The sequence below is a fragment of the Sarcophilus harrisii genome, chromosome X (assembly GCF_902635505.1).
Source record: "Sarcophilus harrisii chromosome X, mSarHar1.11, whole genome shotgun sequence".
NCBI lineage: Eukaryota > Metazoa > Chordata > Mammalia > Dasyuromorphia > Dasyuridae > Sarcophilus > Sarcophilus harrisii.
This window is the reverse complement of record NC_045432.1, coordinates 56,029,941-56,056,106: the sequence shown is the minus strand read 5'-3', so window position 1 is coordinate 56,056,106 and position 26,166 is coordinate 56,029,941. Positions and strand designations below refer to the sequence as shown.

Genomic DNA, 26,166 nt, shown 5'->3' with positions numbered 1-26,166 from the left:
TTTTGTTTTCAAAATATATATGGATAATTTTCAGTATTCACCCTTACTAAATCTTGTGTTTTGAATTTTTTCTCTTCCTTTCCTCTAACCCTGGTAAGTTAAACATGTGTAATTCAAGAAATTATTTTCAGTGAATTTTTATAGCTTTCTCCTTGTGACCAAATCTACTTTCTAAGGTGTTATTTAGTGTTTTGCCATTTGCTAAGCTATTAATTGTATTTTCATAATTTCTTCCGTGGCTTCCATGTCTTCTTTCCCTAATTTTTACTCTACTCTGGAAAATTTACTTTATTGGGGCTATTGAGCCGACAAAATGTAATCACCACCTCAAGGCCTTGGAAAATGGTTTCACAGTTCTCTGCTTGAGATAAATTTCTAGGCCACATTATATTCATTCTACTTGTATCACTTTTCAGCCAGACTAAAAATTTCAATGGCAATTTATAGTGGATAAATTTTCAGCACTCTTAATTTTCTAAGTGATTTAATAGTGAGGTAACTTAACCTTGAAACTTAAAGGAACTGAACTTTGTAAGTTTAAAAGTTATATAATGAGCACGAAACACGATTGTTTTCAATTTTAAGAAGAATAAAATGAAGTGATAATTTAAATCCTTACTAATGTTTACTGTCTTGTATATTTAGATCCAGGATTTACATTAGATCCATGTTTTACCTGTCACATGTTCTTTTGGAAATGAAGACACCGATAATGATCTTGTTTGAACTATAATTTATGTAGAAATAATTCTATGTAGAAATAATTTTATAGAGCCCAGTGCTCAAGGATATTTTTATTTGTGTTTTTAAATTTTTTGATATTACTTTATTTTTCAAAATTCATTCAAAGATAGTTTCCAAAACCTTGTATTACAAATTTTTCTCCTCTCTTACCTTTACCCAAGATAGTAAGCTATCAAATATAGGTTAAAGATGTACAGTTCTTCTAAACATTTCTATATTCATTGTACTGTGTTAAACAAATCAGATCAAAAATGAAAAAAACACCAGAAAGCAAAATAACCAAAGAACAGGTGAAAACACTATACTTCAATGTACATTTATTCTCCATGGTTCTTTCTCTGGACATGGATGGCACTTTCCATCACAAGTGTATTGGAATTGCTTTGAATTCAACTCATTGTTGAACAGAGCCAAGTCTATCACAGGTGATCATTACATAAAGCCTATTTGGGGTTTTCTTGGCAAAGATAATGGGGTCATTTGCTATTTCCTTTTCATGCTGATTTTGAAAATGAAGCACTCGAGGGAGGGAAACAGGCTTAGGTGACTTGTCCTTGTTCACATAGTAATTATCTTAGATTTGAACTTAGCAAGGTAAGTCTTCCTGACTCCAGACCTTGTACTCTATCCACTCCACTACCTAGCTACCTTTGATAAAACAATTTAAAATGTTCAATATAGCAATTAATCAACAAGTATTTTTAAAGAGTTTAGTCTGCTGTATACTAAGTGAATAAATATTTTTTGATTGCTATATTGTATATTTTAAATGCTCATTGGGCTTTGTAAATGTAATAGTATGATACAGGTATGGGAGTGTACTATTTACTTTTTTAATGATCAGCTGACTATTTTAAATATTGTCTGAATAGTACAGGAATGCTGTGCTTTTACACTAAGTAAGGAGTTTACTTTGTACTTCAGAGCCAATTTAGTTTAAGAACTATAATTCATTTTCTTTGTGTATCAGCAGTTTGTTTTGGAACTTGGAGTTACAAAGACAAAATCAAAATAGTCTTTTTTTTCCCCTTTTTCCTAAGGCAATTGGAGTTAAGTGACTTGCCCAGGGTCACACAGCTAGGATTTGTTAAGTGTCTGAGGACAGATTTGAACTCAGTCCTCCTGACTTCAGGGCTGGTGCTCTATCCACTACAACGATTGGTTACCCCAAAATAGTCCTTTCTTTGTAGGGGCTTCAATTCTGCTGTGGGAGATATAGGCCAGTGGTATTCTGCAGGTATATAGAATATCATGCAAAGTAATTTCAATGGAGAAAGAGAATTAGGAAATACCTTAAGTGTGTAGTAGTATCTGGTTTGAGCTTTGGAAGAAACTCTCAGTATAGAATTTTTTTTTTACCCTCATAGACTTGATAAAATGAAAAATTTGGCATTTTACAGTAAAAGTGTATAGAGAAGATGTACAATGAGAGCTGTACGGAAGATATCTAGGCAACATTAAACTATGATGTCTTTTATTAAATCCTTCAGCTTTTAATTTTGACCAAAGAAAAATTTAATAAATTGAAAAAAAAAATAAAGATGAACTTGTGGTCAATAAATCTGTTGACCTAGTTGACAGAAATACCATAATTTAATTTAAGTTTCATATGGTTTTAGAATGAAATGTTCTTCAATTTACTTTTTATACATATATACCTTCCATTGTGGATGAAGAAAATAAGTTTGTCTCGCTTCATTGATTTGTTGGGAATGTATTGCGATTGACTAGATGTGTCATATGTGCCTAGATATGAAGTTTTATTCAAATGTTCAGTAACTGCCATTGATAAGAAAGAAGATTTAAAGAGAATAGTATACTTCAAAAAATCATGCTGTATTCTCCATAGACCCTTGTGAGTTCTCATTCTTTGCCTAGTTGTCAGCTTCTTTCTTGCTGTCTGCAAGCATATCTATGTCTCATGGCTCCCTTATTATTCCCAACTATCATTCTGCAGTTCTCTTGCTCTTCATGACTAAACTCCTTGTGATAGATGTCTCCCCAAAGTGCTTTTACTTCCTCTCCATTCTGACTTTTCTAAACATTTAACTAAAATCCTTTTCACAATCTTTATTCTTTTTAACATTGATTTTTTTTTTTTTGTTAATATTCCTGAGATTTCCTTCAGCGCCCTTCGTTCTCCCAAAGAGGCTTCTCTTATAATACTTTTTTTTAAATAATAACTTTTTATTGACAGAATCCATGCCAGGGTAATTTTTTTTTTTACAACATTATCCCTTGCACTCACTTCTATTCCGATTTTTCCCTCCCACCCTCCACCCCCTCCCCTAGATGGCAAGCAGTCCTGTATATGTTGAATATATCGTAGTATATCCTAGATACAATGTATGTGTGCAGATCCAAACAGTTTTCTTGTTGCACAGGGAGAATTGGATTCAGAAGGTAAAAATAACCCGGGAAGAAAAACAAAAATGCAAACAGTTTACATTCATTTCCCAGTGTTTTTTCTTTGGGTGTAGCTGCTTCTGTCCATCATTGATCAATTGAAACTGAATTAGGTCTCTTTGTCAAAGAAATCCACTTCCATCAGATTACATCTTCATACAGTATCATTGTTGACATATATAATGATCTCTTGGTTCTGCTCATTTCACTTAGCATCAGTTCATGTTCTCTCCAAGCTTCTCTGTATTCATCCTGCTGGTCATTTCTTATAGAACAATAATATTCCATAACATTCATATACCACAATTTACCCAACCATTCTCCAATTGATGGGCATCCACTCAGTTTCCAGCTTCTAGCCACTACAAACAGTTCTGCCACAAACATTTTGGCACATACAGGTCCCTTTCCCTTCTTTAGTATCTCTTTGGGGTATAAGCCCAGTAGAAACACTGCTGGATCAAAGTATATCACAATATGATAACTTTTTGAGCATAGTTCCAAATTGCTCTCCAGAATGGTTGGATGTGTTCACAATTCCACCAACAATGTAACAATGTCCCTGTTTTCCCACATCCCCTCCAACATTCCGCATTATTTTTCGCTGTCATTCTAGCCAATCTGACAGGTGTGTAGTGGTATCTCAGAGTTGTCTTAATTTGCATTTCTCTGATTAATAATGATTTGGAATATATTTTCATATGGCTAGAAATAGTTTCAATTTCTTCGTCTGAGAAGTGTCTGTTCATATCCTTTGCCATTTATCAATTGGAGAATGGCTTGATAATAGATAATTTTTTTAAAAGAAAAGAATATAAATGAAGATAAAAAATCGGTAAAAATGATTATTATATTAAGCTCCCAAAATATAAGTAATACCCCATACTCATGGAACTCTCATCTTTGAAAATTAGTAGATCACTGAATTATAAATATTGCTATTAATCACTTTTTTTTTTTTGAGGGGTGTTATTGACTTCAGTATTTGTTTTAAGTTTTCTTAACATTTTGGATAGCAAGGTTTATATTAGTGACATTTAATGGAGAGGATTTTGACCTTAGTGTATATGTTTTTATTTTGATTTTACATACCTTGATTCTTACGTTATGTATACGTGAACTTTTTTTTTTTTAGTTAACCATTGACTTTTGCTAAGAGTATCTGGGTTCATTTTAAAATTTCATCTCAACTTCAGAAAGATCAGTCTGACGTCAGGGTAAGCCCACAAAACCATTCGATGTAATAATTTGAATGTAATATTAATTTACTCTAATCAATTTAATAAATGAACAATTTAAAGAAGCATGCAAAAACTTGTATGATATGATTTAAAGGAAAGTAAGTCTAACCAAGAGTATAACTATTATTTCCCATATTGGTTCCAGTATGTTATTTTCTTTCTTTTTTTTTTTTTTAAATGTAAGTCAATCTGATAGGTGTGAAGTGATACCTCTGAGTTAATTTAATTTGCATTCTCTAATCAGTAGTGATTAGAGCATTTTTTATATCAGTGTATAGCTAGTTTTATTCTTTTCATCTGAAAACTGCCTGTTCATTTTCTTTGACCATTTATCAATTGGAGAATGACTTGTATTCTTCTAAGTTTGCCCAAGTTCTTTATATATGCTTCTTAGATTCCTGCTTTCCTTCTAGTCTTGGTTGTATTGATTTTGTTTGCGTAAAACATTTTTAATTTAATATAAATAAAGCTATTCATTTCATTTTGCATAATGCTCTGTTTCTTGTTTACTCCTAAATTCATCTCTTCATCATGCTTGTGACAGTCCTTGCTCTCCTAATTTGCTTATATTATCATCTTTATGTCTAAATCACATACCCATTTTGAGCATATTTTAATAAACAGTGGCAGACGTTGGTTTGTACCAGTTTCTGCCATACAGTTTTCCAGTTTTCCCTGCAGAGTTTGCCTAATAGAAAGTTCTTGTCCCAGAAGGTAGGGTCTTGTAGTTTACTAGTTATTGTAGTCATTTGTTACTATGTTCTCTTTATCTCATCTCTTTCACTAATCCACAATTGTATTTCTTAGCCAATACCAGATACTTTTAATGATTATAAATAACTATGTAATTATAGTCTGGTATCTGATATAGCCTTGCTATCTTCCTTTGCATATTTTAAATATTCATGATCTCTTTTACTTTAAAATTAATTATGCTACTACTTTTTCTGAGTATAAAATAATTTTTGATAGTTTGATTGAAAGTGTAATATACTCTGCTTTGATCCACAATTGGTTTCCATAGTTCTCTCTCTTGATCTGGATGGTACTTTTCCTACCAAGTGTATTGGAATTGCCTTCAATTATGTCAAGGTTGAAAAGAGCCAAATCCATCACAATTGATGTTTATGTGTACAGTGTTTATGATCTGTTATATATGATTGGTGATAGAAGGTGTTGATAAACAACAGGAACTGTCAAGAACATAATGACTTTAGTATGGATACAAACTTTAGTGTATATGTATAGACTGCACTTTGGCAAAGTCACCAATCTGTATCACTGTTCAGAGTTGTCTCTAGTGAAATAGCTAGAAATTACCCTTTTTTCATACGCTATGTTGTTCTCTCCCCCCATCCCCCCCAGTGCTTGTGTTAACTCTGTAACTAACTTTTTATTAATCCCTCTCACTTTTGCAGCTCATCATTCAGAATTCTCTCCTTTCTAGGAGTTATATTTGGAATAACAAATTTTTGTCCTTTTAAAGGTCTCAATTTACAGACTGATCCTTTTTTTTCTCAGAAGTTGGATAAGGGCTCTCTCCCTCTCCTTCTTATAGGAGCTCAGGATTACTAATAATTTATCGGTGATCTCCTTTCTTACAGATACATAAACATTCACCATAGTTATTTAGTGACAGTTTGCATTTCCAATCATTAGCCTTTGTTCCTTTTTAGACCTTTTGGGAAGGAGTTGTTCACCCACTTTTCAGTGGGGGGGAAAAAACAGCTAGCAAAGAACCAAGTCCATCACAGTTGATCGTCACATCATTTTGTTGCTATGGAAAATGTTTTTTTTTTTTGGTTCTGTTCACTTAAGTCAGCATCAATTTTTCTGAGTCTTTCCAGACTTTTTGAAATTAGTCTGTTCCATCATTTCTTATGGAACAGTAGTTTTCCATGTACCTTAACTTATTTCCCTTTATCCTATTTCCAGTTCCTTGCCATTATAAAAAGAGCTGCTATAAACATTTTTTCACACTTGAGTCTTTTATCATCTTTTTTGATCTTTTTGGGACACAGATCCAGTAGAGACACTGCTGGATCACAGGGTATGTATGGTTTCCATAACTTAGTTCCAAATTGCTCTTCACAATGGTTGGATCATTTCAGAAGTACAAGAATAATGCATTAATGTTCTAGTTTTCCTATATCCCCTCCAATACTTACCATGTTTTCCTATCATCTTAGCTAATCTGAGTTGTTGTCATTTATATTCTAATCAATAGTGATTTTTTAAAAAAGCATTGTGTATAGATATTTTAGCAATTTATGAAATTGAAATTTGATTTTTAATTCTATTTTGTTAAGAATTAAGTTGTATTTACATATTCACTTGGTCTAGTTAAGATCATCATTCTAAACTGATAAATTAACTTCCAACACCTAAGTTACATTTCCTGAAGACTAATCTTGTCACCTGAGAACTGATCTAGTCTCTCAGTGATAAATAGGGAAGAGTTGAGATGTCACTTATCCCATCTCCTTCAAATAATTGAAATTATCTTACTTTTGTCTTGTGACCTGAAGCATATGTGTTTGTGGTTTAGGGATTTTAAAAGCAAAGGTCCAAACAACATATTATCACACTGAGATCAGAGGGTATTTTTGGCAATTCGCAGAAAACACACCTATATTGGTAGAGATTTTGCTCTGTCATCCTGTTCATCTTTGCTGCCTTCCTTATGAAAACAAATTCCATAATAGTTGCAGTAATTTACATCACCTGCAATATATTAATATGCCAGTCCTCAGTACTACCTTTCTTGTCTTTGATTAGTTGTAATTTTAAAATCTTTAAGTTTGCTGATTGTCAGGTAAAACCTTGATGTTATTTTCATTTATGTTCTCTTATCAGTGATTTGGTACATTCTTTTATATAATTGTCAGTGGTTTATAACACCTTTTGAGAATTGTTCATATCATTTTACTCTTATCCATTGTAGTGGAATACTAATAGCATTGTAGAACCCAACTAACTTTGTTTTTTAAATAGGAACATTTCTTTTTTTGATGCTTTGTATTAGGTGTTTCTCCTGGCTACACCTTGCCTCACGTTTCCTGATCAAAAAATGTATTTAAGAGATGAAATAGGGGTAATTTCTTTGACTTGGAATGATTTTGCAGGTGGGGTGGTGTCTAAAATCCAGGGTTCCCTTGCCAATATAAACCTCCAGGTATTGATTTGCTGAATTATTCTAATGAGATCAGTGTGTGATTGTGAATGGTTGTGAAGCCATTTGGTAGCGACTAACCTCTGAATTTGAGGTCAGAGAAACTGGCTTTTTAAACCGTCCTGCTGCTTCTCTATCTGAAGATGTGGAGAGGTTACTTTGCTTCATTTCCTCATGTGTAAAATGATTTTAAGATCTTTTCCAAATTCTAAGTGCTCTGATTTCTTTTCAGGGGTGTCTTAAGATTCAGTCATGAATTAATTGTACTGTCTCCTCCAACAACTCTTGATTTCATCATTGGATCATAGGATCATAGAATCATAGATTTTAAGCTGGAAGAGGTTTACCAGTCTTAGAGCACTCCTCTCTCATTTTCTGCTGTAAAAACCAAGTCAGAGAGGCTAAATTAGTTCCTCAGTATTACTTTGCTCATTTGTTTCTAAAGGAGCGTTTGAACTTGGGTATTGATAAAAGAATCAGTCTTTTATCCATTTTGCCACTTTGCTTCTACAGTAGTTTGTGGTACTGATGTGTGTGTGCGTGTGTGTGTATTTTTTTTTCCTGATACTGACATTTTAAAAAGTATTTTGACTGCACAAGGAAAATAGGAAGGTTTATGGTTTTGAAGATTCTTGCTTTTGCCTTTCATAACATAAATAAATTTGGTAAATAGTTTTATTCAGTTATTCTTAAAATTTTCCACCTTAAAATGACCAGTTATGTTAAGTATCTTAATATCTTAAAAAGTGGTTTTTAAAAAGATAATAAGAGTTGTGTTGAATTCAACACTTAGTATTGTCTTTTGAGAGCCGGTATACTTTTATTTTAGCAACTTAATGGATTACTGCTGGGTCATTTTGATTTCGTTAGTGAATTTAAGGACAAAAATGTTAACCATTTACAGGATATATTTGAATATTAAAATTTTGAGGAACTTTATTTTTTGGTAGATCTGAAGTGTGTGTTAACCTCACAGACTAAAGTTTTCTATTTTTGACAGTGAAAGCAAGTTGAATACATTGGTGCAGAAACTTCATGACTTTCTGGCACACTCTTCTGAAGAATCTGAAGACGCACATTCTCCTCCAAGACTGACTTTGAACAAGGTCATAGGTAAATGGGAAAAATAGTGCTTTGGATATTTTCAAATAAATTTAACTTTTTCATCATCCTTGGATTTTCTATTAACGAAGACTTTACTTTTAGTTGAGATTCTTGCTTATTCAGAAACTTTCACAAAGCTCAAGTGTTGTGAATGCATATCTGGAGTATATAACATTTAAATGAAGAAAACTTTTGATGTGTAGTGGGATTGATGGTACTGTTGTAGTAATGATGTAGCAAATTTTATTTTGCTGGTTCTTATTCTTTAACAGAAGTAAAGCAGGTGGCAATACCTGCTTTAATAATTAAACATGTTCAAATTCACAATATAACTTTATTGGAAGAGCACAGACATCAAGGGATTAGTACTTGTTATTTGTTTCTAATTTCTTGTCCTGTGTTCAAGGATGTTTTCTTGTCTTTTCAAAACTTTTTACTTGATCTAATCCCTTCTAGCATTGAATTGAATTACAGGAATTGGTTATTAAATCTTTAAGATCTTAGGTGTTCTTAGCCTACAAAGAGATACAAACGAAATTTAAATTACAGTCTTAGTGCTTTTACCATTTGATAAATTTGTTGAAGATATTGAACCTTGATTATCTGTGGAATAAGGGCTTAAAATATGGTCCACATTTTACTTTAAACAAAGTTCCCACAGTAAGCTCTTTAGAATCCCTTTTAAGTCTTATCATTGCTGACAACATTATTTCTCTAAAGACAAGGATTAACTAGTAGCCTCTGACTTTATAGGCAAAGAATTTCCTGGGGAAGATTTTCAGTTTGTTTTATATCTGGCTAAACTCCCATAATATAGGTGAAACAGCTTATGGTATTACTTCTCACCAAAGTGAGTCTTTATTTTAGTGACTGCTTTACTCTCTTTGGTTCTGTAGAAATTTGTAGACCTTCCCAAACAGCTTCTGTTGCTGGTACTTTCTATAAAGGTGTATTACTTTTTATATAATCCCCAGTATTAACTTTTTCTCTAGTAAACCCCCATTTCCCTTTCAGAGCCCCATCTGTATTTGGGTCATAATGATGCTACCTTCATGAGGATTTAACTTTTCTGTTTTCATCCATAACTTTACCCAAGCTATAAATTTAAGTTATAGTTGTACTATAGTACTATAGACTGAGTAGTAATGTGAGAAATGCTAAAATCTTAGCATCTCTTCATTAAATTATGTGATTTTTATTTTTACTGTTAATGCTGTATTATTGGTTGTTTTTCTAATATTGATATAATTTTGTGTTTTTGGTATAAATACAACATGATAATGATTTGTCATTTTTGTGTGATGTTGCTATAATCTCCTTAAAAATATTTTATTAATTTTTTTTTTCTTATTGCTCATTAGGGATATTGGTCTGAATTTCCTTCTTTCCTCTCTCACTCCTTCCTATCCCCTGCCTGGTTGTGACATTTTGAGTTTTTTCTATTTTTTCCTTTGTCTTGCATTTAATCAATTAGAGCATTGAGTCTCAATTTTAGTTTGTTTCTTAGATCCCAGTGAAGTTGTGTGTCAAAATTTTGCTTAGGGGAAGTGAATCCGTCCAAATGTTTAAGTAGCGGAGACTAAGTTCTTATCATCATGAGCAACAATTAAACTCCAGGTTCTGAATTTACATGTTTTGTTTATTTCCTTTTTGGGCTGGTCATTGAACTACTTTCCATATTTGATCTTGGGGTGCTTTTTAATCAGTTGATGATTTTGAATTTTTCAGTCTAACCTTAGGCTGGTATTTTCTCCTTAGATTTATTTTTAATAGATTAATGCAGGTGCCTTGAAAAAGTGTTACATGGGCCTATTTTTCCAGGTTTTTGCAAGTTCTTAGATAAAATGAGAGAATGATTATATTACCTGTTCCAGTCAGTTAAACGTAACAGTGTTATTAAAATATCAGTAAACTATTATATAATTTTAAATTATTAATCATTTGTATACATTTTTGAAAAAACTATTCAATAGAATGGCATGTATATTAATATAGAGCTAGAAATTAATTTCCTTTCTAAGTTTATTTAATCATTACCCAATTTGACACTTATTTCTACAAATAACTTCACAATAGCTTTGCTTTGTCGCATGTAACCCAAGCACTTGACTTTCATAGCATTCACCAAATATTTAATACTCATATACTATGAATAGTGCAATTTGAATAGGTATTTAATATGATACTAAAATAAAAAGATTCAAGTCCCTGCTCTTAAGGAGGTAACTATCCTGCATCTTGATAAGTAAGACATATCCTCACAGAGGGACCAACAAGAATATTATCAAAGTTTAAAAGTTTTTGTGATTTCTCTTCAATGGTTTGATTATTCATATATACCTTCATAAAATAGGTGACTTTAGCTGACTGTTAAATGTGGTAGTGTTTCAATTGGTGGAAATGGGAAGAAATTACATCAGGATGTAGAAATAGTGTAAGATGGATTGTGTGTGGAATTAGAAGTTGCTCTAGATTAACTGGGCTTTGAATATTGTAAAGCTTGAGAGGTAGGATGCAGTAGATGGTTTATACAGTTAGACTTGATTCTTTAGGCTGTGAGAACCATTGAATATTTTTGAACAGTAGATTGATATGATGAGAACCATGAGTTGAGATATATTTGTGGAAAAGAAGTCAGTAGCGCTGTTGCCTTATTGTGGGGTTGCTAAATAGTCTCATAAGAATCAGTGAGAACTTGAAAATTAGGCTGGTGTTGAAAATGTCATCTTACTGAGAACTCAGACAGAGACAGAGATATTGGGGAGATGAAATTATTTGGAGGTGGTGTTTGGATTTGTGGGATGGAGAAGGAGTCAAAGCACCAGTGAGGTTGTTTGTGCCTTTGAGGAAAGGTAAGGATGTCAGAAAAAACATCTGGGCCTTCCTTCTACTAAACTATTCTCATTATCAGTTTGGGCTTTTGTATTACTTCAGGCTTTAAGGTTCTGGCATCATATGTGGTAAAACTTCCTCAGTTGTGTTCCACGAAACCATAGAATTCTAGGCTAGACTTTCTATACTAATAAGATATGTCATTGAGCTAAGACTGCCAATTAGAAAACATTACACCAAAGCTAAAGATGAGCGGCATTGTGTCTTCTTCCTACTTTGGGCAGGAATGATTCTCATTTTATCATCCCCACTTACGTTTTTAATTCAAATTGGTATGAAAGTTACTTTGGATGAAATTGATTTATGTTTAACATTAATCATTCTAGGTCTTTTCTTGTTCTATTTGTACCTTCTTCTTAGTGAATGTTTCAAATCTTTCCCTACCCCTGAAGAATTAAACCACATTTAAGTAGAATAATTTGGACTCCTCACATAACCAAAAAATAGATAAGGGATGGAGAATGGATCTTTAATTCCTTAGGTATAGGAAACCCTGTGATGAATAAGCACCCTTGACTAATACAATTGATAATTATTCGATCTTAGTTTTAGAGAGCTTGCTTAGAACCTGAGAGAGAAGTAAAGAAACTACTTTGACTTTCAGTCCCCTTTTACTGACACTTTCTGCAGTAGGATTTAAGTTGTGTTATATTTTACTTTTTTGTGTATGTGTGCTTTTATTGACCATATAGTTTAATGGTCAATTTTTAATAATACTTTATCATTCGTTATAAGAATATTAATTGTAAATATATTTTACATTGACAGGATTTTTGAAGGAGAAACGTTAAGGTTCTTTGTCTTTAATTTTATTAAATTTTGGACGTAATATTTTTCCCAGTGCAGTGGGCTTATCTCTTTTTTTTTTTATTAAAGCTTTTATTTTCAATACATGTGCAAAATTTTCAACATTCACGCTTGCAAAACCTTGTGTTCCAAATTTTTTTCCCCTAACAGTGGTCTTGTGGCCATAGGCTTTACCGGATTTACAATTTAGGTAGGTAAGGCCTCATACTTGAACGAGTGTCCATTGTAGTGCCTAAGCATGAATCCTTTCTTACCTGTTAGATTAGGGTCTATGTAGTATAGGCTTTGTGAGAATAGAGCCTCTTTGAATGTCAAAAATTAAAGTTAAACTGTACTGGTAGATTCTTTACATCATCCACTGCTTTCATTATAGTTATAGTTTATGGAGGAAAAGGGTAAAGGAGAAGTAGCTTGTTAGTTGTTACAGGGTGGTATTAACTTTAAATCTAATATGGTCATTCCATTATCACCCAAATATCTTGCACATTTCAGAAATAGTAGCAGAAGTTAATTCTTTTGACAATTGTATTTATTCTTTTGTAGCATTATTGAGTTAATTATTTTAAAATACAAATACTGTATCTGATTGATTCTTTTTTCTAGATAAAAGCACTAGGTCTGGAAATAGTTCGGATCCAATGGAAATCAGTAAGGAAGAGGTAAGAGTAATTTGAAGCATTTTCAAGATAATATAATTCCAAGATATTCAGCAGGAAAAATTTGATGTTGAGTATAATTAATGCAAATGCCTTTAGGTATACTTTATTTAATGTTTTTATTAAGAATGCTGTTTATGAATGTAATTTAGAAGATTTTATCACTCAGCCTTTTTCCTTTTTAAAAATTATAGCTTTTTTTTCTTTTTAAAATTATAGTTTTACTTTTATTTTTTTTTTTTTCCCCTTTTAGAATTTCATCTATTTGGAAAGAAAAGAGAACAAGTGACATTAGGTGTCCTTTTTTCCTTCTCTACCAAAATATTATGTTATCTAATTTTATTTGTGTGAATCTGTATACCTGTTGAAAATTTTGATTTTCTTACCCCTTTTATTATCACTGCTTCTTAAAAATTTTTTACAAGTATGAAATTTACCAAATATTTTTGGGTTCAGTTTGATAGTTTAAAAAAAATTAATCTTCATTTCTGGGCTTATGTATATTGTTATCTAGGTGACTAAAATATCATGTCTTTGGATTTTGTTTTATAAAAATTTTGTCATAGAAGCTTTTTATGAATAGAACTCTTGAAGTACCTTCATTTCATGCTGTTGTCTTACTTATGTCCTCCTTTTCACAGCAAAAACTTCTGGAAAAACTGTTTACATTTCTTATATTAAAATGATTTTTAAAACATAAATTAATCTCTATCCCATCCTTCATATTCCATATTTCTTGTTAATACTTAGTGTATCTTGAGCCAGTCATTTGGGTGGAGATTTACAAGCATGACATTGAGAAAATCATCAGGAATGGAAAATATTCGGTTTTCTTCACTGTTCTTGGAGACTGATTTGATAACTATTTCATTCAATCTTGATTTTGTGTGGTTTAGTTCACTAATAACAATTGATGAATTTCTGAATCAATTGGGTTGGTGGATAAGGTTGGATGATTTTTTACACAGTTTGAACAGATACACTTTTATTTGTTTTTCAGCCATGTTTGACTCTTCATGATAGTACTCCAGGCTCATCTCTTCTCCATCCCTAAGTCTGTTTTAGTTTCCCATGTTTGTTGTTTCCATGACTTTATCTTTCTGATCCTCTGCCATCTTTCTTTCCTTTTCCCTTGAATTTGCCCATTTTGAAGCCTGTCTTCTCAATGTGTGGCCTGAGTATTTCAGCTTCAGTTTCTATTGTTTGATCATCTGATTAAAAGTCCGAGTTAATTTTAAGTATTGATAGAACTGAAAGAAAACAAAACCCTTGGTATAAACACACACACACACACACATATATGTCAAGTGAAATATATTTTTGTGTCAGCTGCTTCCAAAACACCCTCAAATCTCATTCTGTATACTGAGGCCTTCACAAAGTTGTTTATCTTTACTGTATTATCAATGTATTCATTGTCTTTATGTTTACTCTTAGTCTGTAAGTCTTCGCAGGACTCCTTGAAACCATCTCTTTCTTCATTTCTTACAGGACATAATATTCCATCATATTTATATTCCATAACTTTTTCAGCCATTACTCAATTGATGGACATTTTTTCAGTTTCCTATTCTTTGTCACCTCAAAATGAGGTATACAATTTTATGTATCCTATTTCTTTTCTTTTTTTTTTTGCTTGGAAATAAATCCTCCCTTTAATTTTCCCTTTTTCTCTTTCCCTTCTATCTGCCTGTTTTCTGAAATGTATTTCTCTACTCAGCTCTATGTGTGTGTATCCTTTGCTTTGACTAGTTCGGGGGAGAATAAGGTTCAAGGGACAGCTGCTCCCTTAGTCCTTGTTTGCAAGGATATCTACTTTCACACCATGATTATGTGAGAGAATTTACCCTAAAGTTTTCCTCATCTCCCCCTGACCCTTCCCCACCATTCTTTCTCTCTTATTCTATTCTTCTTTTAAGTCCAATAAGACATAGAATTAGCACCCCCAAGCCTTTTCTAATTGGATTCCTTTTTTGACCCCAAATATTTGAATGTAAGCAGTTTATCCTTGTTCAGTGAGTTATGATTGTGTTTAACTTTTTATGTTTGCTTAACTGATGTATTTGACTTTGAGTTTCTCTGCAGTTTTGGTCTTTTCACCATGAATACTTGGCAGTACTTTTTTAATGAAAAAGGTCCATATTCCCCTGTAGCATTATACTAAGTTTTTCTGGGTAAGTTATTTTGGTTATCAGTCCATATCTTTTGCCTTCTGGAATATTATATTCCAAATTCTTTGGTCCTTGATAGTGCTGGCTTCAGGAGCGTTGGTTTACTTGGGCCAAACCCTGTATGCACAGACCAGTAATTGCCAAATATTTACCTAATAAGAACAAGGTGAATATTTTTGTGATTACTGGGTGACAAATGTCAGCTTACTTAAATCCAGAAGAATCGTGAACACGGCTACACAGTGAATGCAGAGGACAAAATAAAGAAAGCTTAGGGGTTTTTGCTCTGAAATTTAGTGTTCTTTCCATTGTAGGCCATTGCTTAACCATTGTTCTCAGAGCTCTGATATGGAGGACCTCGTAACTTATCTACGTTGGCTGCTGTAATATTGTTTGTGCAATTGTCCGTTCTTTTGTCTTTCTCCTGTGGAACTAATTGATAACTGTAATGTTATTTTTCCTTTAATATTTTGTTTGAAAGGTATAGGCTAAACTGGAACTGAGTGTACATTATAACAATATTCAAATACAAGGCACTGGTGAGGTAAAGTATTCATAGTTCGTGGTTTTCTATCTTATAGCAGTTTCTAGGGGGGTTATTATCTGGGAGGCATTGCTGACGGTGAATTTTGGAACAGGGTCTGGTGGATTCAAACCTGTCTTGCTCTTGTTAGCATTTTATTGTACCAGGTAGTACAATCCAGCAACAATGCTCATGATTGTCTTCCTTCTCCCACCTCCCTCCCCCAAAGAAATAACAAATTAATTTACTGGTGCTTTTATTCAAAGTGACATCATTACTACAATAAAGGGAAAACATTTGTTGAAGGGCATTTTTTTTTTTTTACAATTATATTTGTTTGTTGTTTAGGCAAATACCTCCTCAGAGAGAGCCAAATCTTTAGGACCATCCCGTTCAAAAAGGTTAGTTGGTGCAAAGGAAATTATTTTAAGTTCATTTTTATTTTGAGCTAAAAATTAATGATGAAAACTCTGATCTCATTTTAAATAAATTGTCTTTACAAGTTTTCACAGTTATCAACTTTATATAGTAGGTAGCAATTTCTTCTCATGCAATCTGAAGTTAATAGTTTAAAACAGTAGTGCTTTTCAGGCAGTGATGTATCAGATGTTACAGTATGGGACATGTGATGTATTGCTCAACTCTACTATGGATTTTCAGTATCCTGAGGATAGGTGAGTGATGGGAATCATCCTCTAAGTTTTTTGAATTTACCAACTCTAGTATTTCCAGGAATGGTAAAATTTTCCTTTGTCAAGGGAGTTATAAACTGCAAGGTCATACACCTGTTGCAGAATACACACAATGAATAGCATAATGCAGATGAGGACTACATCTTAACAGGACTGTCGGGCATGTTTGGCCACCAAAAGCTTCTCTTGAAACCTAAATAAAAGGTTGTTTTATTTTTAATATTAGAACACATAGGTGCATTCATTTATTTTCTAAAGCCAAAGCATATCTATAGTTAAAAGTATTTTTCAGTTATTGAAATATTTTCAGTTATTACTATCTGTTCTGTTTTAGTTGGCTTTATCAAATTTCCTTATTTTTTTCTTATAGGAAGCCTACTGTTGTGACAAAATATGTAGAATCAGATGGTGAACAAGCTTTTGATGAAGCTATAAATAAAGACGTTTCCATTGACACCTCAGAAAACGATATAGCTATGCAAAGCTTGCCTAAAGGTAACACATATGTGTGTGCATAGATGTAAAATAATTGCATTTGTTTAAAAAATAATTATCTTCAGCGTCTCCATAATCATAACACATGAAATTCTTTTAAAGAAAATAATGGTTTAGCCATTTTCCTACTAGATTTGAATCATATTGCCAGAAATAGCATTTCAGTAATTACTTTATAGTCCTTATTGTTCTCAATTTGTCCTTTAAAGAATTTTATATTTATTACCATTTAATTCTCTGTATGCTTCATAGCAGATTCAACTTTTTTATCTTCTTACATAGCTCAATTCCACCTAGTATCTACCTGGCTTTCTACAAAATGAGCATTATTTCTCTCTTTCTTCTTCCTTTAGAAAGGATTTATTGTTTGAACGTCATATTTGAGTACCAAAAGCAACTTGGGTTACTATTTTATTCAGGATTCAGTTTTACTAAAAATTTTACTAACAATTTTAAACTTTGGTCAAATCTTTCCTTTGGGGTGGATATGAAGAGCATGAAATGTATTTGAAATTGTTCACTTTTAACATTGTTACCTACCATCCAGCAAAGTTTTATTATTAGAAGGTTATTATTACCCTTATTATCAAACTTTTTATCTCTTAAAATTTTAAAAACAATTTTTGAAAGGTAAATTTTATATTATCATGTTTAAAATATTTTTTAACTTTCCAGTTGAAGCTATTCATTACGAATGGAATAAACATAATGGGTAGATCAGAGCCACCTAAATTATTCTTAAGTATATTTTATTGATATACATAAAATGATGAAGGTAATAAAAACTTGTAATAAACTTTAAAAATAATTTAATTTCCCCCTTATGTATGAGTAAGCAAAAAGTAAAAATCAAAGCAGTAAGCCTATCAGCCATGGACTAATTGTTTGAATGATGAAAGAAAAACAGAAAAGATTAAAATTTCGAGATGGGTTAAAAAAAAAAAAAAAAAAAAACACCTCGTAGTATAACAACCCTAAAATTTTATAATTGTCCCGTTATTAAGTATTTAATTCAGTGCTCTTCAGAGATCTATCCTCAAGTTCATCTACAGCAGTTTTTCCCAACTCATTTTCTTCTGTTTATGTACCTCCTAGATCTCTGAATCTTTTTTGATATGCTTTAAGTTGTGTTACTTGTAAACATGGTGATGAAGGGTGGAAGATTGCATTTAGTGCTAGGTATTGGAAATGAATTTATTTTCCTATAATTATTAAGGCAGAAATAAAGAATTAAGAACAGAATAGGGAAAAATAATGGCTGAGAGGATATAAGGAGATCGAAGAAGAATGGATCTTTCTAAATAGATAAAGAAAATTCTTTGTAATGGTTTTGATGAATTAAGTTTATGGCTACTTGTTGACAGGCACGGTTGGGTCCCTATGGGACCCCTGGAGATTTTGTCGTTGAGGCATATTTTTCTCTTTGGTTGCTTCTAGGAAGATCCCAGTGGAACAGTTTATGATAAGAGTTAGGAGTTTGGAACCTACAGGCTTTGAACAGCATGATAAATGTGGCTTTGCTAATAACATCAATTGCCACTGGTAGCTTCAACCCCAGATCAGTCCTTTCCTCCACTTGTATAGTGTTTAAATTTTGGAAAAAACAAAACAAAACAAAACTTTAGGAATGACTCCCTTAATTTTTGTTATTTACGCAGAGATATATTCATAGTTTCTTTAAAATATAGGTATATGTTGAAGTATAAATTAAGTAGTCCACATAATTAAATGTCATTTTTTGAAGTTCTAACCCTTGCCAGTATTCTTATTCCTAATGTGTTAGTTGAGGGAAGTTTCAGTTTATTGTATCCTCTCTTTCTCTAGGAACTCTCAAACTCTTTAAAAAGTTAAATTCTATAACTTCCTTTCAATTAATAGTTTTTACCTCAAAAAGCACAAAAAAAAAATCGGAAAGACAACAATCCTTGCCAATTTCCCTTTTTATTATACTCATACATAGATTTATGTGCTATCCTAGGAGCCACTGTTATCTAAGGAGACATTGCATTGTAAAATGAGTCCCTTTCCAAAATTATCTTTTGTGAGGGGTACAATCCAATCCTATAGTGTTTACTTTTAGCTTACTTAAATATCTTACACCATTCATAGATTTCATCCCTCTATTTATGGCATGTGGAAACTTTTGTAGTATGTCAGAAATTTAGGCCACCCTTGTTAGGATATGCTGCTTTACAGAACATTGTAATCATCTAATAGCAATAATATGCTACTTCGGTTCCCATGGACTATAATTCTTTTCTGAATTGACCATCTGTAACTGTGAAAGAAGAATTTGGTTTTCAGGTTGAATCATTTATTGATCTATTTATTTATTTGGCCTCTTTAAGACAACTCCTCTAAAGTCCATTTTTCATGATTTTGAGTGATGAACATCAGAGTATTAACAATTGGACTCAATTCACACATTATTTTATGTTCAAGTTATAATTAATGATTCTATTCAGTCTTTGTGAACTGTATTTTAACAGGTAACCTGGTTGTTAACACTTGGCCCTTTTTCCATTGCCCTATTCCATTTGTTTCTAAGAGTTCCTCATAAAAGTGTGAAAACTTGAAAGAACAAAGTTATGTTAACAGCATTGTTAGCTTGATCTATAGTCTTGCACTTCATGTGCACATTTAAGATGTGTAATGGTTTTCAATTTCTAAATGAAATCATTCTAGGTACAGTGGTTGTACAACCAGAGCCAGTGCTGAATGAAGACAAAGATGATTTTAAAGGGCCTGAATTTAGAAGCAGAAGTAAAATGAAAACTGAAAATCTCAAAAAACGCGGAGGTAAATACAACTGCAAAAAAAAAAAAAAATAATAATTAAAAACATAAGTTAAAATGGCTGTTTATGACCACATTCGGGAAATCTCTGTGCTTCCTTAAAAATACCTCCCATTTTCAGCCGTGTTTATTAAAAGTATTGCTTGAGAATAATCTCCATTTCTCTCTGCACTTGGAAGCACAAAATAGAATGGTTCATCTTGTGTCAGTTCCTTGCCTTTAATGGCTAATGGGCTACCTCATGCCTTTTTGTATTAGCTTTTTTCATCTTGGATTATTTAATAGTGGTCAGCCCTGGGAAGGGGTTTCAGGCCTTCATGTTCCTTTAAATAAGGAGATACATACCTTCATAAATAATGTTCTTATACATATTGGTTCATGGGTATCAAAAGCCAATATGTTTTTAATGGTTCATAGAAGAAGCCCCAAGTTTTATCTATGTCTGGGGCCTTCATTTTGGGCTTTTTCCTCATGGCATCAAGGAAGTATTTTGAAGAAAGATATTTACCACTGTTGCCTCAATACTGATAATAGAAGAACAAGGGAGGTTTCTCTATCTTAATGATTTTAGGAAATATCCTCTCAATTGTCAAAGAAGAAAAATGAATTTACGAATCACCTCACAGGGACTTCTCTTACCTACAATGATAGCTCTCCTGTACCTGACTGTCTTGTACCTTAAAAAAACAAAGACAACTAATTAGAAAGTATTTGCATTAGAAGTTAATCAGTCTTTTTCTTTGCTTGTAGATTATCAGGTAAAATAGTGTATCTGTGTAAATCTGGAATCAAACAATCCCCAGACCCATTAGCACCTTATCTCACCAACTACTTAATTTATTCCATTACCCTGATTTCATCTTTAAAAGTATAAGTATCTTTAGCAGAGGCTGGGTTCGTTTTGAAACTTATAACTATGGAATCTAGTTGTGTAGGTGTGGGGTTTCATGATTTCATGAGGGGTGAGAAAAAATCTACCTTTCACAGTTTTTTTCCTCTATATCCCCATGAAGTTATATTCCTATGTTCCTTAAATCTTAAAGGCAATATCAGATTTTTACTTTACATGTCCCTATAGTATGGCTTATGTCGATATGATAGTTATCGAAAGAAAAGGCTTTGTGAATGAAATCCTTTTTGTTTGTATTAAAGCTATTAAAGCACTGACCTCAATGTTGAACTAGGAAAATATGTTTATAAAAATGATAAGGTTTTTTTTTTTTTTTTTAAATAATAGCTTCTTTCGAAGAATGCCGTGGACATATTGTTTATGTACACGAAGAGATGCTATATCTCTACTTAAATATTGGTGGCCTTTGGAGGGAATTCATGGAAGGATGATATGTTAGTCTTTTAGTGCCAGGGAAGAGGAACTGAAAATAATAGCAACTGCAAGTCATAAACCCTGTTTCCTAAAGTATAAGAGAACTGGCAGGTTGGCAGCCAGGGTAGAACTGGTAGTAGTTTTCTGAGCACTTTTTTTCTGCTGAATACTAACGTAACTTGCTTTGGGTTCCCCAACTTGAATAGCTGACAAAAATTAATATAGAAATAGTTGTTTGAGGAGATCTAGAACAAGCATTGCTAGAGAAAAGTTAAAGTGAGGATTGTTAAAGGCAAGGAGTAAAATAAAATGTTTGGGGATCATGGTGTCACTTTCTTATACTCCTGCTGGTAGGTTTAAGCTATCATTTTCAGCCCTATTTTATGACATTCTTCAAACTCTAATCAATGCTATATACATTTGTAGGTACTTTAGTGCTTAAACATCTCATGTTGGTTTTTAATTTGATGTTTTCAAACTTTGGAAAGGTAACAACAACATTAACATTGAAGTTGAATTTTTGGCTTCTACATACGCTCATGCTAATATTTACTTTTCTATTTAAGGATTTTTAAATCCATCTTATTCCACTGATGCAGGTTACCATCTCTCTGACTTGCAGTGGTAAAAAGATTCCTCATCCTATTGCCATTGTGGTGATGAGCACTTCACCTTAGCTAGGCTGGTCCTCAGAAAACACTGTAGATTACATAGATTTGGTTGTTGCCATAGAAATATGTGTATGAAGAAAAGGCCTCATTGTTTTTATATATGTGTTGGCAATATGGCCTTGGTTTTCCATGTCTTATTGTTTTTCAGAGTAGAGGGAATTTTACTAGGGCACTAGTGGCAAGTTCTTTACACAAAAATATGTTGGTAGTATGAAAAGAAAAATGGAGTATTCAGGAGATTTTTTAATATGTGACTTTTGACAATAATTTAATCTGACTGTCTCTTTGGATCAGTGTGTTAAGGATGATTCGAACATTGTAAAGGGTCAATATGATTTACTATTTTTCATGGTTTTGGGTTAAATTTAGTAGATATGTCCTGTTAGTTATAAGGGGATCTTGGTTACACATTGGTTGGTTGTTAGGGTAGTGTTTTTAAATATCATTTTGAGAAATGATTCTCTGTCTTCCTCTTTACTCTCTATGATCACTTCATTATTACATTTATGTAGTAGCCTGATCTTTGTGCCTTTCCGTGATTTGACTCAGGATTTCAGGATTTGATGTTTCCTTTTTGGTATTGTAGCTCACTGGAAATAGTCATGTTAATTTTTAGCTTCACCGAATACATTCTAGTCTTAGTATCTCAGATATATTCCTGAATAACTAGTTTGCTTTATTTTGATTGAAAAATAAGGTCTCAAACTTAATACAGGTAGCATCCTGTTTTAATGACACTTGTTATAATATCTTATTAATCTATCTTCACATTTTTACCCTCTTAACACATGACTAATTCTGTTTTATTTATTTAATCCTCTTGCGTATGTTACACAAGAAATCCTATAGAGAAGATCACCCTTCATCAACCAATTCTTGTCTCCTTCTTGTAGATGGTGCTTTTTGGGGTCAGGCATATATCTCTAATACTTATGTTTGAGTACTTTTTTTAAGTGTTATTTTTATTATATATATATAAATTAATTTTTCATATAAATAGGGCTTTCTTGTATATAGACTTTTGATCCCAAAATGATAGGAAAGACAGCTCAGTGTAGTAGAAAGTTGGTCTCTGAATCAGGAAAACTTGCCTTTGACAAATATTGGCTTTGTGACCTGGGGCCAGTCATTTGACCTCTTAGCATCCTAGGCAATTCTTTATGAAAAGAAGTTGCAAAAGTGTCCATGTACTTATTGAGATGGAAAGCAATTGGGGTATGGAGTGATTGCTTTGTGTAACTCTAAGAAGTTGTAAGGTAGCATAATGCATGACAGATATCTATACTTTCTCATATATCCTATTTGGCTGCAATAAATTACAAATCAGTGTTTTTATTAAGTCAGTGTCAATGTCTTTATTAAGTAGAAATTTCAAATTAAATTAATAACATTAATATGAATTTTATTCAGAAAATCTTGTAGTGCATGAAGATAGAGATTGGTACAGCCATTTAAATTATTCATTTCTCATGAATTACAGCTCTAAGTCAGGCAAAACTGTTCTTTGCATCATCTTTGTAGTTACATTTTTGTTTATTTTCATATGTTTTTAAATCTTTAAAATATATATAATTTCTTACAGCTTGTATGAATTGTGATGTTTTCATTTTTTCTTTATTTTTTGGGGGAAGCTGATTTAAATATGTTAATTTTTATGGCCCTTCAAGATCATGAAAACATTAGGGCAAATGATCTTATTCACATGGAATTCTTGAATGATAACATCTGATAAGCAGGCAATTAAAAACTTAATTTTGTAGAGAAATTGTCATTTGCATCTCCCTACTTTTCCTTAACATTTCATAACATTGAAACTATATTTTTTCTAATTTGCTTGGAAATTTTGTGAAGTTATTTTGTACTTGTTTTAGTAAAACAAGTTAACTAATTTTTATACCTCAAGTGAAATTTGCTTTTTAAAGAAATGATTGTTTTCTGAATTGGAGCAATCATTTTCTTTCCATTTTTTTCCCCTGAAAAAGAATCTAATATTTCACTTGAGTTAACTTTACAAGTTCCAGTAAATAGTTTGTCAACTGAATTCTGAAATTTTCATGAAAATTGATTAGTCGCAGAAGGCAATTAAATTAAATATTTTGATCCTATCATTAAGTGAGTAGAGTGCGTCTACCAAACCAGCCATAGGTATTCTTATAATAGTTTGTGTTCCTCCTTAGAGCCTGTAAGTTCAAACTCAGTTTGCTCAGATTGATCATTAGTATTTATGCATTAAACAGATGCTGCCTGTCCCCTTGTATTTTTGGGGGAGTAAGATGTGGTTGATACATGATTTCTTTTATTCTTCTTTGTAACCTTTGAGGTGTTTCTCAAAATAATTTATTTCCTTTGTTCATAGCCTTTATAAAATTGTAGTACTAGTATACATTAAGCAGCCACTTCTTGGGAATAGAGTAATAATAGGCAATATTGACAAAATTGCTTGACTTTCAGAAGCCTCTGATTTTGTAGCAAAGTAATAGTGACACGTTCAATTTCTTTTAAAATGGGATTATTGAAGTAATTTATTTCCTCTTCTATTTATCTGGGCAATTTATATTTTTGTAAATATTCATCCATTTCAGTTAGATTGTTGAGGATTTGCTGCCATCCAGTTGGGAAGCTACTGATTTCACCTCAAGAAATCTCTGTTACACTTTTTGGGGGGCTCTGTGTAACATTATAGCAAGAGAATGCTTTTAGCAAAATTGAAATGACATTAAAAGAAGCTGATCAAGAACCCCCAGAGCTTTTTAAAAACCATTTGGAACAATGCATTTTATGCTCATTAATATACTAATTGTTCACAGGATTAAGTAAAGGTAGAAAAGACAAAATCTTAGAAAATCTTTCCGAATACAATTGAACAGATTGTTAAAAAGCAATGACCTTTATTTGCCTAAAGATCTGTCAGCTTTGGCTTTTTCTTTATTTCTTTCCTCCAGTCTTTTTCTTTTCTATCCCAATTCTATCTCAAGTGAATAGAGCTGGTTCTGAAGCCAGGAGGTCTTGTACTCAAGTCCCTTCACTTCTCTGTCTTTTATGACTGATTAGAAAATTGCCTGGACTTCATTGGTGGAAAGAGTTTTTTTAATATGAGTTTTAAATACCAATGAAACCTCTACCTTGTAGTTTTCATTTTAAAAATTAATTGTTCTTTATACATTTAGATCTATATACATTTCTTTCTGCCCATTTTGTTCTGTATCATCTCATTTTAATCTTCCTGTCTTTCCCTGTATGCTTCATAGACATTGTTTTATTTCCATGGAGTATTTTGTTTTGTGAATATATTGTTCAGTCATTCTTCTGTTGTTGGGCAGAAGTGGTCTCCAATTTGTTACTAGGAAGACAGAATTTCTTTGTTTATGATGATTTTGAGATAGAACCTCTTTGAAGGAATTGCTAGGTAAGATGGGATAAGCAGACTTAAATTAATGAACATTGTTCTCCAAAACTATTTCTCTATTCTGGAGTTCTGGCATCCATATAAGACTTTCTCTTCTACCCATTTGTTTCTAGCCTTGCCAACCCAGAATCCACAGCATTATAAGTCTAACATTTAGAAGCTTTAATAAATACTTCTTTGCCAGGGTGGGGGGGAGGGTGGTGGTGGTGGTGATTAATACAATTTGGCATCTCCACTATTACTATAGGAACACAAATATAGTACATAAATGTCTTTAAAATGTAAGCATATTGTGTAGTGCTGTAACAGAAAGGAAAAGAGTGTCTGTTTTTTGTATTGTGAATTTTTATATAGGTTTGCTTTATGTTTCAAACTAAATTTTAGAAGTTTTATAATATATAAAGCATAAGTGTGTATTTGCTTTGGTGTTGGCATTCTCGAAAGAAAATTATGTTACATAAAATGATACTAAATGGTCATAAAACAATGAATTCTATGTACTGAAATATCTTATTTGTGAATGATGAATGATGGGGATGTTTCTGTTCTAGAAGAAGGGCTGCATGGAATTGTGAGCTGCACAGCTTGTGGACAGCAAGTGAACCATTTCCAAAAAGATTCAATTTATAGACACCCTACGCTGAAAGTCTTGATTTGTAAGGTATGTATGTACAATTATTGGAGAGTGATCTTTTAGAAAGAGTATATTAAGAGTTTGGTGTTTATCTTCCAAATGTAAAGTAAGGATATATGAGTGGATTGCTCTCTTGATATTTTACAAAGGCATTTTTATCTACAATATAGGGATTTTAGGTGGAAAACATTTTGTGAAATTTAAATGTTTTCTTTCTGATCTGTAATGTTGAATATGGGTGTTTCCTTTATTGCTGATGATCTCATTCCATCAACTTTTCCAAAGGGATTTGAATTAATAGAAGTAATCTTTAAATTATTAATATTCAGATTCACACAGTGTGGAACGTTAATTGCTATATGTTTTATAAACCTTACTTAAAGAGAAGGCTTTGTCATATATGTTATGTGATTATTCTCACTTTTGGAGATAT

General features: G+C 32.3%; 1 protein-coding gene across 11 annotated transcripts in view; it reads left to right on the top strand.

Annotated features, from left to right (window-relative positions):
* ATRX (ATRX chromatin remodeler) overlaps window positions 1-26,166 on the top strand; it is a 184,856-nt gene that overhangs the window by 44,904 nt on the left and 113,786 nt on the right. For 5 of the 11 annotated variants that reach the window (XM_031944868.1, XM_031944864.1, XM_031944863.1 and 2 more), the window contains 6 exons: window positions 8,564-8,676; window positions 12,970-13,025; window positions 16,065-16,117; window positions 16,779-16,903; window positions 19,589-19,702; window positions 25,651-25,760. In XM_031944868.1, coding sequence (XP_031800728.1) covers window positions 8,564-8,676; window positions 12,970-13,025; window positions 16,065-16,117; window positions 16,779-16,903; window positions 19,589-19,702; window positions 25,651-25,760 — 571 coding nt within the window. Of the gene's footprint in view, window positions 1-8,563; window positions 8,677-12,516; window positions 12,557-12,969; window positions 13,026-15,674; window positions 15,738-16,064; window positions 16,118-16,778; window positions 16,904-19,588; window positions 19,703-25,650; window positions 25,761-26,166 lie in introns of those variants that run through there. The other 6 variants (XM_031944870.1, XM_031944865.1, XM_031944867.1 and 3 more) reach the window with 5 other exon arrangements.